Below are 19753 nucleotides of genomic sequence, written 5' to 3' on the forward strand. Positions count from 1 at the left end.
CCCGCGTCCTAGTCGCCCCTGCTAATGGAAACAACTTCCCTACGTCCATCCTATCCAAGCCATTCATTATCTTGTACGTTTCTATTAGATCTCCCCTCAACCTCCTAAACTCCAATGAATATAATCCCACGATCCTCAGACGTTCATCGTATGTTAGGCCTACCATTCCTGGGATCATCCGTGTGAATCTCCGCTGGACCCGCTCCAGTGCCAGTATGTCCTTCCTGAGGTGTGGGGCCCAAAATTGCTCACAGTATTTCGTGGACAGATACGTGGGGTTTCCCTTTGTTAAGAGGTCATCCAAAATGGCCGCGGTCAGCACATTCACCATGAGGTTGGGCCCCTGGGCGCCCGGGTTTCCCTTTGTCCAGGGGCCACCCAACACGGCCGCCAACTGTGTGTACGCCACGTGAGTGCGCCCCTGCACTCCGGCGTTTGCCTTTGCCCAGGGACCCTCCGAAGTGGCTGCTTGCGGCGCCATCTTGTCCCCTCGACCTGCATCTCACCTGCTGAAGGCTGGTGCGAAACCCAACTAATTTTTCCCGCTCTCTTCCTTTTGTGCTCATTCGGCCCATCAAGTCTGCACCGGCCCTTACAAAGAGCACCCTACTGGAGCCCACGTATCTATCCTATCCCCGTAACCCCCGCTTAACATGTTTTGGACACTAAGGACAATTTAACACGGCCAATCCACCTAACCTGCACATCTTTGGACTGTGGGAGGAAACCGGAGCACCCGGAGGAAACCCACGCAGGCACGGGGAGAACGTGCAGACAGTGACCCAAGCCGGGAATCGAACCTGGGATCCTGGAGCTGTGACGCAACTGTGCTAACCACTATGCTACCGTGCTGCCCGAATGGTCGGAACGAGGCAGCGCACTCCTATGCAAACATGCTCACTGTCCCATCTCTTTCACAGTATTTTCCCCCACCTACCCCTCATCGTTGCCCGCCCGTTCCCTTGTCCAGGCCGTTGATTCGGACGAATTGATTTGCTTCCTCAGGGGGTGTTACAGTACTGTTCTTCCTCCTGGTGCGTGACCCAGAGCTTGGCTGGGAACAGCATACCAAACTGCACCTCGTTTTTGTACAGGGCTGAATTCGCCTGGTTAAACTCGGCCTTGCGTCTTGCCAGCTCCGCCCCTATTGTCCCGGTAGAGCCGGGTTTTGTGCCCTTCCCAGGTGTTCGCTTTTGTCCGACGCGCCCTCGGCACGGACCTCCCACGATCCCGGAATCCCGGTGCAGCTCAGTGATGATCACTGTCGGCCGCTCCCTTGGGTCTCGGCCTCAGCGACCTGTGTGCTCTGTCACGCTCTGGGGGGGGGTCCGGGAAGTAAAAGAAATAAAATACATTAAAGGTAACCAACTAACCACATAATGTAATAATGAAATAACTTCTAACTTCTCTCTCTCTCGCTATTCTATGTCTTGTCTGTTCACTCCCCTCAAGCACACTTAGAAAGAGCGGGAAAGTCCCGCTTTATACCATCTGATTGTGAGACATCTAGTGTTGAATTGACTGTACTACTTTGACATACATTGAGCATGCACATTGATATACAGAGATCACTACAGCCGCCGACTCTCCTGAGTGGCCGAGACCCACTCGCCTCGTGGGTCCGCCGTCTCGCCCGTCGGCTGCTCGCGGCTTTTTCCGCCACGCCTGCCGTCTCTTCGGCCCCTCGAACCCCCGTTTGCCGGCATCCTTTAATGCTTATCCCCTCCTTGCTGTAGACGTAGTTTTGTCTTCGAACTTTGGGCAAAAATTTGACTCAAACTGCCTGTTTTGGTTCTGGTGTGGACGAGAGCCCAGCACGTCCCAGTCGCCGGGAGTCTCCGTGCACAGTATCCCGAGTGGGGATACCGGAACTGCGTGCCGTATTCTGAATGGGATAGAGAAACCGGAACTGCGCACAGTATTCCCAGGCCGATAAGGAGATTGGAACTGTGCACAGTATTCCATGTGGGATAGGGACACTGGAACTGTGCACAGTATTCCGAGTCGGATAAGGAGAGCGGAACTGTGCACAGTATTCCAAGTCGGATTAGGAGAGCGGAACTGTGCACAGTATTCCAAGTGGGATAGGGACACTGGAACTGTGCTCAGTATTCCGAGTCGGATAAGGAGAGCGGAACTGTGCACAGTATTCCAAGTGGGATAGGGACACTGGAACTGTGCTCAGTATTCCGAGTCGGATAAGGAGAGCGGAACTGTGCACAGTATTCCAAGTCGGATAAGGAGACTGAAACTGCACACAGTATTCCAAGTGGGATAGGGAGACCGGAACTGCGCACAGTATTCCATGTGGGATAGGGAGACTGGAACTGTGCACAGTATTCCGAGTGGGCTAGGGAGACCGGAACTGCGCACAGTATTCCGTGTGGAATAGGGAGACCGGAACTGTGCACGGTATTCCGAGTGGGATAGGGAGACCGGAACTGTGCACAGTATTCTGTGTGGGATAGGGAGACGGGAACTGTGCACAGTATTCCGAGAGGGATAGGGAGACCAGAACTGTGCACGGTATTCCGAGTGGGATACGGAGACCGGAACTGTGCACGGTATTCCGAGTGGGATAGGGAGACCGGAACTGTGCACGGTATTCCGAGTGGGATAGGGAGACCGGAACTGTGCACGGTATTCCGAGTGGGATACGGAGACCGAAACTGCGCATGGATTTCCGCGGGGGATAGGGTGACCGGATCTGTGCACGGTATTCCGAGTGGGATACAGGGATCGGGAAGGTGCACGTTATGCTAAATGTCATCTGTTGCTTGCTGATTGTGGATGCATCACAGTCGTTAATGTCAGCGATGATAATGGAGCTTTGGTGACTATTTTGAAATAATGGGTTTATCATAGATTATCATCGAATTTCATAAAATTTACAGAGCAGAAGGAGGCCATTCGGCCCATCGAGTCTGCACCGGCTCTTGGAAAGAGCACCCTACCCAAGGTCAAACCTCCACCCTATCCCCATAACCCAGTAACCCCACCGGACACTAAGGGCAATTTTGGACACCAAGGGCAATTTATCATGGCCAATCCACCCAACCTGCACATCTTTGGACTGTGGGAGGAAACCGGAGCACCCGGAGGAAACCCACGCACACACGAGAAGGACGTGCAGACTCCGCACAGACCCAAGCCGTGAATCGAACCTGGGATCCTGGAGCTGTGAAGCGATTGTGCTAACCACTGTGCTACCGTGCTGCCCTTGTCACCGTGTGATGAGTTATAATCATTCAAAGGAATGATGTAAATCAAATATTTCTGCATTTGAATGAACCCCCAAAATTTATACTCAGGAACTTTCACAAGCCAGTGTGGTCATTGATGGTTCGGAACAGCTGGAGGCCATTCAGCCCCTCTAGAGCCTGTTACACAGGAACAAGAGGAGGCCTATTCGGCGCCTCTCCACCCTGTTACAGGAGCAGGAGGCGGCCCATTCAGCCCCTCTAGAGTCTGTTACACAGGAACAGGAGGAGGCCCATTCAGCCCCTCTCGAGCCTGTTACAAAGGAACAGGAGGCCATTCAGCCCCTCTCCAGCCTGTTACACAGGAACAGGAGGAGGCCCATCCAGCCCCTCTCGAGCCTGTTACACAGGAACAGGAGGAGGCCCATTCAGCCCCTCTCCAGCCTGTTACACAGGAACAGGAGGCGACCCGTTCTGCCCCTCTAGAGCCTGTTACACAGGAACAGGAGGGGACCCATTCAGCCTCTCTTGAGCCTGTTGAACAGGAGGAGGCCCATTCAGCCCCTCTCCAGCCTGTTACACAGGAACAGGAGGCCCATTCAGCCCCTCTCGAGCCTGTTACACAGGAACAGGAGGGGGCCCATTCAGCCCCTCTCGAGCCTGTTACACAGGAACAGGAGGAGGCCCATTCAGCCCCTCTCCAGCCTGTTACACAGGAACAGGAGGAGGCCCATTCAGCCCCTCTCCAGCCTGTTACACAGGAACAGGAGGAGACCCATTCAGCCCCTCTCCAGCCTGTTACACAGGAACAGGAGGAGACCCATTCAGCCCCTCTCGAGCCTGTTACACAGGAACAGGAGGAGACCCATTCAGCCCCTCTTGAGCCTGTTGAACAGGAGGAGGCCCATTCAGCCCCTCTTGAGCCTGTTGGACAGGAGGAGGCTCATTCAGACCCTCTCGAGCATGTTGCACAAGAACAGGAGGAGGCCCATTCAGCCCCTCTAGAGCCTGTTACACAGGAACAGGAGGAGGCCCATTCTACCCCTCTAGAGCCTGTGACACAGGAACAGGAGGCGGCCCATTCTGCCCCTCTAGAGCCTGTTACACAGGAACAGGAGGCCCATTCAGCCCCTCTTGAGCCTGTTGAACAGGAGGAGGCCCATTCAGCCCCTCTCAAACCAGTTACACAGGAACAGGAGGCGGCCCATTCTGCCCCTCTAGAGCCTGTTACACAGGAACAGGAGGTGACCCATTCAGCCCCTCTTGAGCCTGTTGAACAGGAGGAGGCCCATTCAGCCCCTCTCCAGCCTGTTACACAGGAACAGGAGGGGGCCCATTCAGCCCCTCTTGAGCCTGTTACACAGGAACAGGAGGAAGGCCATTCAGCCCCTCTCAAGCCAGTTGCACAGGAACTGGAGGAGGCCCATTCAGCCCCTCTTGAGCCTGTTGAACAGGAGGAGGCCCATTCAGCCCCTCTCAAACCAGTTACACAAGAACAGGAGGAGGCCCAGTCAGTTCCTCTTGAGCCTGTTACACAGGAACAGGAGGAGGGCCATTCAGCCCCTCTCAAGCCTATTGCACAGGAACAGGAGGAGGCCCATTCAGCCGCTCTTGAGCCTGTTACACAGGAACAGGAGGAGGGCCATTCAGCCACTCTCGAGCCTGTTGCACAGGAACAGGAGGAGGCCCATTCAGCCCCTCTCGAGCCTGTTACACAGGAACAGGAGGAGGCCCATTCAGCCCCTCTCGGGCCTGTTCCACAGGAACAGGAGGAGGTAATTCATCCCCTTTCGAGCCTGTTACACAGGAACAGGAGGAGGCCCATTCAGCCCCTCTCGAACCTGTTAGGAACAGGGGGAGGCCCATTCAGCCCCTCTCGAGCCTGTTACACAGGAACAGGAGGAGGCCCATTCAGCCCCTCTTGAGCCTGTTACACAGGAACAGGAGGAGGCCCATTCAGCCCCTCCAACCTGTTACACAGGAACAAGAGGAGGCCCATTCAGCCCCTCTTGAGCCTGTTACACAAGAACAGGAGGAGGCCCATTCGGCCCCTCTCGAGCCTGTTGCACAGGAACAGGTGGCCCATTCAGCCCCACTCGAGCCTGTTACACAGGAACAGGAGGAGGCCCATTCATCCCCTTTCGAGCCTGTTACACAGGAACAGGAGGAGGCCCATTCAGCCCCTCTTGAGCCTGTTACACAGGAACAGGAGGCGGCCCGTTCAGCCCCTCTCGAGCTTGTTGCACAGGAACAGGAGGAGACCCATTCAGCCCCTCTCGAGCCTGTTGCACAAGAACAGGAGGAGGTACATTCAGCCCCTCTCAAGCCTGTTGCACAAGAACAGGAGGAGGTCCATTCAGCCTCTCTTGAGCCTGTTGAACAGGAACAGGAGGAGGTCCATTCAGCCCCTCTCGAGCCTGTTACACAGGAACAGGAGGAGGTCCATTCAGCCCCTCTTGAGCCTGTTGAACAGGAGGAGGTAATTCATCCCCTTTCGAGCTTCTTACAGAAGAACAGGATGAGGCCATTCTTGCCAATCCTGTGTAACAGGGCCTCCTCCTGTTCCAGTAATCTGCTTAGAGCTCATGGTGTTCAGAGTAAGATCCTGGCATGGATAGAGGATTGGCTGACTGGCAGAAGGCAGAGAGTGGGGATAAAGGGGTCTTTTACAGGATGGCAGCCGGTGACTAGTGATGTGCCTCAGGGGTCGGTGCTGGGACCATAACTTTTCACAATATACATTAATGATCTGGAAGAAGGGGCTGAAGGCACTGTTGCTAAGTTTGCAGATGATACAAAGATCTGTCGAGGGACAGGCAGTATTGAGGAAGCAAGGTGGCTGCAGAAGGACTTGGACAAGCTAGGAGAGTGGGCAAAGAAGTGGCAGATGGAATACAATGTGGAAAAGTGTGAGGTTTGGAAGGAGGAATGGAGGCATAGACTATTTTCTAAATGGGGAAATGCTTCGGAAATCAGAAGCACAAAGGGACTTGGGAGTCCTTGTTCATGATTCTCTTAAGGTTAACGTGCAGGTTCAGCCGGCAGTTAGGAAGGCAAATGCAATGTTAACATTCATGTCAAGAGGGCTAGAATACAAGAGCAGGGATGTACGTCTGAGGCTATATAAGGCTCTGGTCAGAACCCATTTGGAGTATTGTGAGCAGTTTTGGGCCCCGTATCTAAGGAAGGACGTGCTGGGGCCTTGGAAAGGGTCCAGAAGAGGTTCACAAGAATGATCCCTGGAATGAAGAACTTGTCGTATGAGGAACATTTGAGGACTCTGGGTCTGTACTCGTTGGAGTTTAGAAGGATGAGAGGGGATCTTATTGAAACTTACAGGATACTGTGAGGCCTGGATAGAGTGGACGTGGAGAGGGTGTTTCCACTTGTAGGAAAATCTCAAATCAGAGGACACCACCTCAGACTAAAGGGACGATCCTTTCGATGTACCATCAATTACCAAGAGGCAAGAATGGCGAAACAATCGAGGCTTTATTGCACAAGATGTTGTGCCTCCTGCAGCTGGAACCAGAATGGGAGCAGCGCAGGGGAGCACACATATTTATACTCCGCCTGCTGGGAGGAGCCAGCAGGCTGGGATTTACTGTTGTACCAGTAATACACAGGCAGTACCGTAATACATGTAATGTGTTAGTAGTGGTGTTTACCACATCTTTAAAACAGAGATGAGGAGGAATTTCTTCAGCCAGAGGGTGGTGAATCTGTGGAACTCTTTGCCGCAGAAGGCTGTGGAGGCCAAATCACCGAGTGTCTTTAAGACAGAGACAGATAGGTTCTTGATCAATAAGGGGATCAGGGGTTATGGGGAGAAGGCAGGAGATTGGGGATGGGAAAAATATCAGCCGTGATTGAATGGCGGAGCAGACTCGATGGGCCGAGTGGCCTAATTCTGCTCCTATGTCTTATGGTCTTATGGTTCAGGTTTATACATTCCATTAATGTCTCTCTCTCTCTCATAGGGTGAAAGTCTTCAAAGGGAAGAAGGTTTGGGGAGAATTTGACCTGAAAGTGGAACAGGTAAGCATGTCTTCTCCCCAGACAGATCGTGAGTATTTAACGTTGTTCTTCCCTCCACTGACTGCCCTCTGCTTAACCCCGTGCTGTACCTGTCCTGGGAGTGTTTGATGGGGACAGTGTAGAGGGAGCTTTACTCTGTATCTAACCCCATGCTGTACCTGTCCTGGGAGTGTTTGATGGGAACAGTGTAGAGGGAGCTTTACTCTGTATCTAACCCCGTGCTGTACCTGTCCTGGGAGTGTTTGATGGGGACAGTGTAGAGGGAGCTTTACTCTGTATCTAACCCCGTGCTGTACCTGTCCTGGGAGTGTTTGATGGGGACAGTGTAGAGGGAGCTTTACTCTGTATCTAACCCCATGCTGTACCTGTCCTGGGAGTGTTTGATGGGAACAGTGTAGAGGGAGCTTTACTCTGTATCTAACCCCGTGCTGTACCTGTCCTGGGAGTGTTTGATGGGGATAGTGTAGAGGGAGCTTTACTCTGTATCTAACCCCGTGCTGTACCTGTCCTGGGAATGTTTGATGGGGACAGTGTAGAGGTAGCTTTACTCTGTATCTAACCCCGTGCTGTACCTGTCCTGGGAGTGTTTGATGGGGACAGTGTAGAGGGAGCTTTACTCTGTATCTAACCCCGTGCTGTACCTGTCCTGGGAGTGTTTGATGGGGACAGTGTAGAGGGAGCTTTACTCTGTATCTAACCCCGTGCTGTACCTGTCCTGGGAGTGTTTGATGGGGACAGTGTAGAGGGAGCTTTACTCTGTATCTAACCCCATGCTGTACCTGTCCTGGGAGTGTTTGATGGGGGCAGTGTAGAGGGAGCTTTACTCTGTATCTAACCCCGTGCTGTACCTGTCCTGGGAGTGTTTGATGGGGGCAGTGTAGAGGGAGCTTTACTCTGTATCTAACCCCGTGCTGCCTCTTATTGTTTAACCAATAACACTTGAAATGGTAACCAGTGGAATGGAACAAGTTTGCAATGTGAATTACAGCAAATTGATGAGGTGTTGAACAGATGGTGAAAATCTGCATGTATTATCCCAAGTGAAGGAGATATTTGTTTATATCGAGGACACTTCTGTACACGTGGGGTTGTCGATTACGAAAAGTGATAAATTCTATTCATGCGAAGCAGCTGTGGAAAATCTTCATGCTGTGGTACAATTTATTCACATTGAATCGAGGCAGCTGACAGTACTGAGAGCTGGTCATCAACTGTTCCCTTTCAGTCAGTGAGAATTATTTGGGTCCAGTGACGAACAGGGACCCACCCACAATCGAGACCTGGGTCTACCAACTCCCAGGTGCCAGTGCTAAGGGAGCACCGCACTGTCAAAGGGTCAGTGCTAAGGGAGCACCGCACTGTCAAAGGGTCAGTGCTAAGGGAGCACCGCACTGTCAAAGGGTCAGTGCTGAGGGAGCGCTGCACTGTCAAAGGGTCAGTGCTAAGGGAGCACCGCACTGTCAAAGGGTCAGTGCTGACGGAGAGCCGCACTGTCAAAGGGTCAGTGCTGAGGGAGCACCGCACTGTCGGAGGGTCAGTGCTGAGGGAGTGCCGCACTGTCAAAGGGTCAGTGCTGAGGGAGTGCCGCACTGTCAAAGGGTCAGTGCTGAGGGAGCGCCGCACTGTGAGAGGGTCAGTGCTGAGGGAGCGCCGCACTGTCGGAGGGTCAGTGCTGAGGGAGCGCCGCACTGTGAGAGGGTCAGTGCTGAGGGAGCGCCGCACTGTCGGAGGGTCAGTGCTGAGGGAGCGCCGCACTGTGGGAGGGTCAGTACTGAGGGAGCGCCGCACTGTCGGAGGGTCAGTGCTGAGGGAGCGCCGCACTGTCGGAGGGTCAGTGCTGAGGGAGCGCTGCACTGTCATAGGGTCAGTGCTAAGGGAGCACCGCACTGTCGGAGGGTCAGTACTGAGGGAGTGCCGCACTGTCGGAGGGTCAGTGCTGAGGGAGTGCCGCACTGTCGGAGGGTCAGTACTGAGGGAGCGCCGCACTGTCGGAGGGTCAGTGCTGAGGGAGTGCCGCACTGTCGGAGGGTCAGTACTGAGGGAGTGCCGCACTGTCGGAGGGTCAGTGCTGAGGGAGCGCTGCACTGTCATAGGGTCAGTGCTAAGGGAGCACCGCACTGTCGGAGGGTCAGTACTGAGGGAGTGCCGCACTGTCGGAGGGTCAGTGCTGAGGGAGTGCCGCACTGTCGGAGGGTCAGTACTGAGGGAGCGCCGCACTGTCGGAGGGTCAGTGCTGAGGGAGTGCTGCACTGTCGGAGGGTCAGTGCTGAGGGAGCGCCGCACTGTCGGAGGGTCAGTGCTGAGGGAGCGCCGCACTGTCGGAGGGTCAGTGCTGAGGGAACGCCGCACTGTCGGAGGGTCAGTGCTGTGGGAGCGCCGCACTGTCGGAGGGTCAGTGCTGAGGGAGAGCCGCACTGTCGGAGGGTCAGTGCTGAGGGAGCGCCGCACTGTCAGAGGGTCAGTGCTGAGGGAGCGCCGCACTGTCGGAGGATCAGTGCTGAGGGAGTGCTGCACTGTCAGAGGGTCAGTGCTGAGGGAGTGCTGCACTGTCAGAGGGTCAGTGCTGAGGGAGCGCCGCACTGTCGGAGGGTCAGTGCTGAGGGAGAGCCGCACTGTCGGAGGGTCAGTGCTGAGGGAGTGCTGCACTGTCAGAGGGTCAGTGCTGAGGGAGCGCCGCACTGTCGGAGGGTCAGTGCTGAGGGAGCGCCGCACTGTCGGAGGGTCAGTGCTGAGGGAGTGCTGCACTGTCAGAGGGTCAGTGCTGAGGGAGCGCCGCACTGTCGGAGGGTCAGTGCTGAGGGAGAGCCGCACTGTAGGGCTCCCAGGACAAGTACAGCACGGGGTTAGATACAGAGTAAAGCTCCCTCTACACTGTCCCCATCAAACACTCCCAGGACAGGTACAGCACGGGGTTAGGTACAGAGTAAAGCTCCCTCTACACTGTCCCCATCAAACACTCCCAGGACAGGTACAGCATGGGGTTAGATACAGAGTAAAGCTCCCTCTACACTGTCCCCATCAAACACTCCCAGGACAGGCACAGCACGGGGTTAGATACAGAGTAAAGCTCCCTCTACACTGTCCCCATCAAACACTCCCAGGACAGGTACATCACGGGGTTAGATACAGAGTAAAGCTCCCTCTACACCAGGGGTGGGCAAACTACGGCCCGCGGGCCGCATGCGGCCCGCCAAAGGTATTTCTGCGGCCCACCAAGTCATTAAAAAAAAAAAAAAAAATTTTTTTTTTTTAAGGTTGGGGGGGGGGGGGGGGGGGGGGGGGGGGGGGGGGGGCCTGTTGGGTTACTTACTGGTATAGGGTGGATACGTTGACTTGAGTAGGGTGATCATTTCTCGGCACAACGTCGAGGGCCGAAGGGCCTGTTCTGTGCTGTACTGTTCTATGTTCTATATGAGGCGCCCAGAATCATAACCGGGTGAAGTAATTATTTTACTTAATATACTATGCGGCCCTTTGTGAATTGTGAATTTCTGAATGTGGCCCTTGCACGGAAAAGTTTGCCCACCCCTGCTCTACACTGTCCACATCAAACACTCCCAGGACAGGTACAGCACGGGGTTAGATACAGAGTAAAGCTCCCTCTACACTGTCCCCATCAAACACTCCCAGGACAGGTACAGCACGGGGTTAGATACAGAGTAAAGCTCCCTCTACACTGTCCCCATCAATCACTCCCAGGACATGTACAGCACGGGGTTCGATCCAGAGTAAAGCTTTCTCTACACTGTCCCCATGTGGCACACTATGATCTGCTGAGTCTGTGTACGATCCCGGGTGACCCTGTGACTAATTCTTTATTTCCACTTTCTGTGTGTTATCTGTACCAATTGTGATCAAACTTTCTAATCAGTTTGCTCCTGAACCTGTTTTTTATTTGCTGCCTTCCACATCTATATTTCTCTCTGTCTCACGCTGTGATCCCTCGTCCCTCCGACACTCTCTCACTCCCTCTCTCTCTCCCTCCGGTCACTCTCTCACTCCCTCTCTCTCTCCCTCTGCTCACTCTCTCACTCCCTCTCTCTCTCTCTCCACTCACTCTCTCACTCCCTCTCTCTCTCCCTCCGCTCACTCTCTCACTCCCTCTCTCTCTCCCTCCGCTCACTCTCTCACTCCCTCTCTCTCTCCCTCCGCTCACTCTCTCACTCCCTCTCTCTCTCCCTCCGCTCACTCTCTCACTCCCTCTCTCTCTCCCTCCGCTCACTCCCTCTCTCTCTCCCTCCGCTCACTCTCTCACTCCCTCTCTCTCTCCCTCTGCAAACTCTCTCACTCCCTCTCTCTCTCCCTCCGCTCACTCTCTCACTCCCTCTCTCTCTCCCTCCGCTCACTCTCTCACTCCCTCTCTCTCTCCCTCCGCTCACTCTCTCACCCTCTCTCTCTCCCTCCGCTCACTCTCTCACTCCCTCCCTCTCTCTCTCCGCTCACTCTCTCACTCCCTCTCTCTCTCCCTCCGCTCACTCCCTCTCTCTCTCCCTCCGCTCACTCTCTCTCTTTTCTTTTCTCCCCTCATTTAAATTCCCGCTAACTTGCTCTCCCCCACTATCCTCCCTCATTCTCTCCCTCTCTCCCACTGTTTTCTCTTTCTCTATCCCTCTCTCCCTCTTTCTCCTCTGTCCCTTATTACCTTCTCTTTCCCCTCTCTCTTTCCCCACTCTCTTTCCCCTGTCTCTTTCTCCCTCTCTCTCGCCCTTGTTCTGTTCCCACTCTCTTTTTCCCCCTCTCCCCCATTGTCTCTCTCTCGCTGTTCACTCTCTTTCATTACCTCTCTCCCACTCTCCCTTGACCTCTCCCTGTCTCTCTTCACCTCTCGATTATTCTCCTCCCTCTTCCTCTCTTTCTTTCACCCTCTCTCATTCCATCTCACATTCCCTCTCTCTTCATCTGACCCTTTCGTTCTCCCACCCCCTCCCTTTCCCCCTGCTCTGTTTCTTATTCGTTCTTTCTCTCTCACTCACTCCTACAGGCCGAGTTCGCGGAGCTCAATGTCATCTCTCAAGCCACGGGTACATTCACTGTGGACATGGAGGTATACAGGAATGGAGTGAAAGTAGCAAGGTGAGACAGCGAGATGTTCACAACTTAAACAATCTCAGTGAGCGTGATCACCCCCGGATTGAATCGAGGGCTTTGGGGTTGTTTATATATAGAAGAACAGATACCCGGGAGTGAGTTACAGACTGGAATCTAATCGAGGGGATCGGGGTGGTTTATATATAGAATAACAGATACCCGGGAGTGAGTTACAGACTGGAATCTAATCGAGGGGTTCGGGGTGGTTTATATATAGAATAACAGATACCCGGGAGTGAGTTACAGACTGGAATCTAATCGAGGGGTTCGGGGTGGTTTATATATAGAATAACAGATACCCGGGAATGAGTTACAGACTGGAATCTAATCGAGGGGTTCGGGGTGGTTTATATATAGAATAACAGATACCCGGGAATGAGTTACAGACTGGAATCTAATCGAGGGGTTCGGGGTGGTTTATATATAGAAGAACAGATACCCGGGAGTGAGTTACAGACTGGAATCTAATCGAGGGGTTCGGGGTGGTTTGTATATTGAATAACAGATACCCGGGAGGGAGTTACAGACTGGAATCTGATCGAGAGGTTCGGGATGGTTTACATACAGAATAACAGATACCCGGGAGTGAGTTACAGACTGGAATCTAATCGAGGGTTTCGGGGTGGTTTATATATAGAATAACAGATACCTGGGAGTGAGTTACAGACTGGAATCTAATCGAGGGTTTCGGGGTGGTTTATATATAGAATAACAGATACCTGGGAGTGAGTTACAGACTGGAATCTAATCGAGGGTTTCGGGGTGGTTTAGAATAACAGATACCCGGGAGTGAGTTACAGACTGGAATCTAATCGAGGGGTTCGGGGTGGTTTATATATAGAATAACAGATACCCGGGAGTGAGTTACAGACTGGAATCTAATCGAGGGGTTCGGGGTGATTTTATCTTTTTAGATTTAGGTCGGGAATTGCTGGATCTACTATCTCCAAAAGTGAGACCTTTTCTCCTGTTTCTCTGTCACAGCCTCGAGAGGGGCTGATTGGCCTCCTTCTGTTCCGGTGTAACAACCTCGAGAGGGGCTGAATGGGCCTCCTCCTGTTCCTGAGTAACAGGCTCGAGAGGGGCTGAATGGGCCTCCTCCTGTTCCTGTGTAACAGGCTGGAGAGGGGCTGAATGGGCCTCCTCCTGTTCCTGTGTAACAGGCTGGAGAGAGGGTGAATGGAACTCTTCCTGTTCCTGTGGTACAGGCTGGAGAGGGGCTGAATGGGCCTCCTCCTGTTCCTGTGTAACAGGCTGGAGAGGGGCTGAATGGGCCTCCTCCTGTTCCTGTGTAACAGGCTGGAGAGGGGCTGAATGGGGCCTCCTCCTGTTCCTGTATAACAGGCTCGAGAGGGGCTGAATGGGCCTCCTCCTGTTCCTGTGGCACAGGCTGGAGAGGGGCTGAATGGGCCTCCTCCTGTTCCTGTGTAACAGGCTCAAGAGGGGCTGAATGGGCCGCCTCCTGTTCCTGTGTAACTGGCTCAAGAGGGGCTGAATGGGCCGCCTCCTGTTCCTGTGTAACAGGTTCAATGGGCCGAAAGATCTCCCCTTTGTTTCCAGTGGAGGAGGGGATGGGAATCGGGACCGTCAGGGAGTCACCACTGTATCCTCAAAGACACGGGTGAAAAGCTCAGAGGTCAACCCCCACGCCCACCCCCCCAGCAGACTAACTTTGTGGCGTCCGTTTCTATTGACAGGTCCTTCAGCCCGGATTTTGTACTGGTACGGCAGCATGCCTACAGCATGGCTAAGGGCGGAGACTTCCGGAACATCGTCATTGGCCTCCAGTATGGCGGCGTGGCCAGTGTCAACTCCATGCACTCTGTGTACAACTTTTGCGACAAGCCGTGGGTGGTGAGTACTCGAGGCTGTGTTTTTGTGTCTGGGTGGAGCGGACAGGAGGAGACAATCGCAGGAACTCCATTGAGTTTCATCAAGTCAGGAACGGGGTTCGGGGTTTCAGGGAGGGGTGTTTGTGACCTTTGGGGCCTAGCGATGCCAGAGAAGCCTAACTTCTCTGTGTTGTATTATCCGACCATGTCTGAGCCGCAGTCAATCGGGTGTTTTTCGAATCGAGATTGGCAAGGTGGGGAGGGGGGGGGTACTGAGTCTCTAGGCTAGTGGGGGAGGTGGGTCAGGCGATTGAGGGAGTGAGACGCCGGTGAGGGAGTGAATGGCAGAACAGGCTCGAAGGGTCTTCTGGTGTCATGGCGCCTATGGATGGCGGGGATTGGGGGGGGGGGGGGGGGGATGTACCTGGATTCACCCATCGCTACCCTGGACATCTGCTGACCTCTGACCCCAACATTGGAAAATGCTGCCCGCTTGATGCCCCTCATGGCCAAACAGCCGGCTGGTACCTGCAAGGGTCCGGGACGCATATTATTGGAGGTTGAGTCTGGACAGGGGGGGTCGGAAGGTGGGACTGGTCGCAGGGGTTCCTTTGGGAATTTATTTTTGATAATACTTCTTTCACTCCCATCCCCTGACCCCGGCCCCCCCACTGTAGTTTGGACAACTGGCCAAGATCTACAAGAAGCTGGGGCCCGAGGAGTTCCCCCTCATCGAGCAGGTTTTCTACCCGAACCATAGGGAGATGGTAAGTACGATTAAATGGCACACAGACACCAACACACTCACATTCTCACACACACTCTCACACACTCACAGACACCAACACACTCACATTCTCACACACACTCTCACACACTCACAGACACCAACACACTCACATTCTCACACACACTCTCACACACTCACAGACACCAACACACTCACATTCTCACACACACTCTCACACACTCACAGACACCAACACACTCACACTCTCACACACTCTCACACACACTCACAGACACACACACTCATACGCATGCACTCTCACACACATTCATGCACACTCTCGCACAACAGATATCTCCCTGAGAGAGAGGGGATACTGAGAGATACCAGTCAGTGTACAGATATCTCTCTTTGAGAGAGAGGGGACTGAGAGACACCAGTCAGTGTACAGATATCTCCCTGAGAGAGAGGGGACTGAGAGACACCAGTCAGTGTACAGATATCTCCCTGAGAGAGAGAGGGGACTGAGAGACACCAATCTGTACAGATATCTCCCTGTGAGAGAGGGGACTGAGAGACACCAGTCAGTGTACAGATATCTCCCTGAGAGAGAGAGGGGACTGAGAGACACCAGTCAGTGTACAGATATCTCCCTGAGAGAGAGAGAGGGGACTGAGAGACACCAGTCAGTGTACAGATATCTCCTTGAGAGAGAGAGGACTGAGAGACACCAGTCAGTGTACAGATATCTCCCTGAGAGAGAGAGGGGACTGAGAGACACCAGTCAATGTACAGATATCTCCCTGAGAGAGAGAGAGAGGGGACTGAGAGACACCAGTCAGTGTACAGATATCTCCCTGAGAGAGAGGGGGGACTGAGAGACACCAGGCAGTGTACAGATATCTCCCTGAGAGAGAGGGGACTGAGAGACACCAGTCAGTGTACAGATATCTCCCTGAGAGAGGGGACTGAGAGACACCAGTCAGTGTACAGATATCTCCCTGAGAGAGAGAGGGGGGAGTGAGAGACACCAGTCAGTGTACAGATATCTCCCTGAGAGAGAGAGTGGGGACTGAGAGACACCAGTCAGTGTACAGATATCTCCCTGAGAGAGGGGACTGAGAGACACCAGTCAGTGTACAGATATCTCCCTGAAAGAGAGGGGACTGAGAGACACCAGTCAGTGTACAGATATCTCCCTGAGAGAGAGGGGACTGAGAGACACCAGTCAGTGTACAGATATCTCCCTGAGAGAGAGGGGACTGAGAGACACCAGTCAGTGTACAGATATCTCCCTGAGAGAGAGGGGGGACTGAGAGACACCAGTCAGTGTACAGATATCTCCTGAGAGAGGGGACTGAGAGACACCAGTCAGTGTACAGATATCTCCCCGAGAGAGAGAGGGGACTGAGAGACACCAGTCAGTGTACAGATATCTCCCTGAGAGAGAGGGGACTGAGAGACACCAGTCAGTGTACAGATATCTCCCTGAGAGAGAGGGGACTGAGACACCAGTCAGTGTACAGATATCTCCCCGAGAGAGAGAGGGGACTGAGAGACACCAGTCAGTATACAGATATCTCCCTGAGAGAGAGAGGGGACTGAGAGACACCAGTCAGTGTACAGATATCTCCCTGAGAAAGAGGGGGGACTGAGAGACACCAGTCAGTGTACAGATATCTCCCTGAGAGAGGGGACTGAGAGACACCAGTCAGTGTACAGATATCTCCCCGAGAGAGAGAGGGGACTGAGAGACACCAGTCAGTGTACAGATATCTCCCTGAGAGAGAGGGGACTGAGAGACACCAGTCAGTGTACAGATATCTCCCTGAGAGAGAGGGGACTGAGGACACCAGTCAGTGTACAGATATCTCCCCGAGAGAGAGAGGGGACTGAGAGACACCAGTCAGTGTACAGATATCTCCCCGAGAGAGAGAGGGGGACTGAGAGACACCAGTCAGTGTACAGATATCTCCCTGAGAGAGAGAGGGGGGAGTGAGAGACACCAGTCAGTGTACAGATATCTCCCTGAGAGAGAGAGGGGGGGAGTGAGAGACACCAGTAGGTACCTCTGAATATCAGACCACAGGTGCGGTCTTCAATACTGTTCGAGCGTTTGAACCAGGTATTTTCTGATCCATATTCGGGAATGACCAGGTTTTAGGCAGCCTTCAGCCCTGAAATTGAGAAGCATTTTCATACACCACAAGGCGACAACAAATTTTTGACTCATGGTTTCTTTATTGATTTGGTATAAAATATTCAGACATAACAGTTGTCGGGTGACCTTTCTGACTCTGGTACCGCACGAAGACCGCGCCAAGTCTTTTATTTTCGCATTCACCCAAACATCATATTTTACAAACAGAAATAATAAGTTATCTCGAAGAAAAGGAGGTGGTAAAACTCGGTTATATTGCGGAAGCCTTTGAATTGTGGCCATTTTGTTGGAAATGTCGGCCATTTTGATAAAAATGGACAACTTTTTGTTTGAGCTGGAGGACATTGTGTTTGAAAAGTTGGTCCGTTTTTGTTTGAAAACTGACCATTTTGTTTGTAATGGAGGACATTTTGTTTGAGATGGAGGACGTCATATTTCGATATGGAAGGCGTTTTGCTTGAAATGCCGGCAATCTCATCTGAAATGAGGTCATTCCATTGGCAATGGCGGCCATTTTGTTTGAGATGGAGGTCAATTTGTTCGCAACGGGGCTGTATTGTCTGAAATCGGCAGGGCCAAGGGCGTGGCGCAGGAGCCGCTCGAGCTGCACAAATCCGCTATGGCCCGCTTCCCGTGCGCACAGCAGGCCAACCGCTTCAACGCGGGGGCGCCCTCGAGGCCTCAGGTTCTGACATTTGCCACAATGCGCCGCCCATCCCAACGGGCACAGGCCGGGGAGATGACGATTATCGGCTAGAACAGAGACTGGGGAGTGAAGTGCCGGAGGGGTGGGGGGTGGGAAGCAGCGAGGCAGTGCTGAAGGCGTGAGGAAGAGACTGCTCGAGGTAGATTGACGCCTGAAGTCACAGCCAATTTGACTCGCAAAATGGCTGCCGTGGCCAGATAAGCACGGTCCTTGGCTTGGGTCAATCGTCTACACGCTGGGGGAGGAAAGCACAGTCGGCTCTGTACGCCAACCGCAACCCCCCGAACATGACACTGGAACAATCCCCCACTTATAGTTAAAGAAATTGGTTTAGACATCTCAGTCGGAGGAGAGGAGGAATGGGGGGGGGGGGGGGGGGGGGGGAAGCGGCAGCGAGGGGGTGGGGTGGGGGAGGGGTGGGCTGCATGGACTGAGGCGTAGCCGCGCCTCAGGAAGCGCTAATCATGGGTGTTCGCCGCTCGGGATCGGATCCTTCCCAGGCCCGCTGTCGGTTACTGGGACTCCTTCCTGAATAAGGCCCGGGCCTTGGTGCTTCTCGCTGAGACCCATTGGCACAGGCCCGTTGGTTTCATGCTGCAGGCGTACCTCCGGCTCTGAGTCCCATTCCAGTTGCCGGTGAAGATTCCGTCGGTCCAGAGGCATTGGCTGTCCTCGGTGACCCCGCAGGGCAGAGACAAGCAGGGCACGACCTACCAGAGAGACAGGTGGAGAAGCAAGTGAGAAAATGGCAACTCGCTCGGGCTGGACATGCACGTTTATGGAGGCCATTTCCTTTTAATCTGGTGGGGGGGGGATGGACCGGGGTGGGGGGGGGGGGTCTCCTCGCTGACCACTCCAGCGTCTGATGCCCATTCCTAATTTCCCTATGAAACGCGTCACGAGGGCCTATTTCTGAGGGGTCAGTTCAGGGTCACCCACATTGCTGTGTGTGCGGGAGGGGCTGGAGTCACATGGAGGAGAGACTGGGGGAAGGACGGTAGATTTCACTCAACCCGAAGGGGTTAGTGAACCAGGTGGCTTTTAATGGCAATCGATAATGATGGGGACAGTGTAGAGGGAGCTTTACTCTGTATCTAACCCCGTGCTGTACCTGTCCTGGGAGTGTTTGATGGGGACAGTGTAGAGGGAGCTTTACTCTGTATCTAACCCCGTGCTCTACCTGTCCTGGGAGTGTTTGATGGGGACAGTGTAGAGGGAGCTTTACTCTGTATCTAACCCCGTGCTGTACCTGTCCTGGGAGTGTTTGATGGGGACAGTGTAGAGGGAGCTTTACTCTGTATCTAACCCCGTGCTGTACCTGTCCTGGGAGTGTTTGATGGGGACAGTGTAGAGGGAGCTTTACTCTGTATCTAACCCCGTGCTGTACCTGTCCTGGGAGTGTTTGATGGGACAGTGTAGAGGGAGCTTTGCTCTGTATCTAACCCCGTGCTGTACCTGTCCTGGGAGTGTTTGATGGGGACAGTGTAGAGGGAGCTTTACTCTGTAACCTCGTGCTGTACCTGTCCTGGGAGTGTTTGATGGGAACAGTGTAGAGGGAGCTTTACTCTGTATCTAACCCCGTGCTGTACCTGTCCTGGGAGTGTTTGATGGGGACAGTGTAGAGGGTGCTTTACTCTGTATCTAACCCCGTGCTGTACCTGTCCTGGGAGTGTTTGATGGGGACAGTGTACAGGGAGCTTTACTCTGTACCTAACCCCGTGCTGTACCTGTCCTGGGAGTGTTTGATGGGGACAGTGTAGAGGGAGCTTTGCTCTGTATCTAACCCCGTGCTGTACCTGTCCTGGGAGTGTTTGATGGGGACAGTGTGGAGGGAGCTTTACTCTGTATCTAACCCCGTGCTGTACCTGTCCTGGGAGTGTTAATGGGGACAGTGTAGAGGGAGCTTTACTCTGTATCTAACCCCGTGCTGTACCTGTCCTGGGAGTGTTTGATGGGGACAGTGTAGAGGGAGCTCAGTGTTTGATGGGGACAGTGTAG

The 19753-nt window shown here is 53.6% G+C and overlaps 1 protein-coding gene across 1 annotated transcript in view; it reads left to right on the forward strand.

Moving 5' to 3' along the window:
• Positions 1-7172: 7172 nt before the first annotated feature.
• LOC119955896 (synapsin-1-like) overlaps positions 7173-19753 on the forward strand; it is a gene marked incomplete at its 5' end in the record, with an annotated part of 44113 nt that continues 31532 nt past the window's right edge. Inside the window, 4 exons of the mRNA XM_038782554.1 lie at positions 7173-7238; positions 12220-12311; positions 14024-14180; positions 14836-14925. Of these exons, the coding sequence (XP_038638482.1) occupies positions 7173-7238; positions 12220-12311; positions 14024-14180; positions 14836-14925 (405 nt within the window). The remainder of the gene's footprint in view (positions 7239-12219; positions 12312-14023; positions 14181-14835; positions 14926-19753) is intronic.

Source organism: Scyliorhinus canicula, chromosome 21 (assembly GCF_902713615.1).
Source record: "Scyliorhinus canicula chromosome 21, sScyCan1.1, whole genome shotgun sequence".
NCBI lineage: Eukaryota > Metazoa > Chordata > Chondrichthyes > Carcharhiniformes > Scyliorhinidae > Scyliorhinus > Scyliorhinus canicula.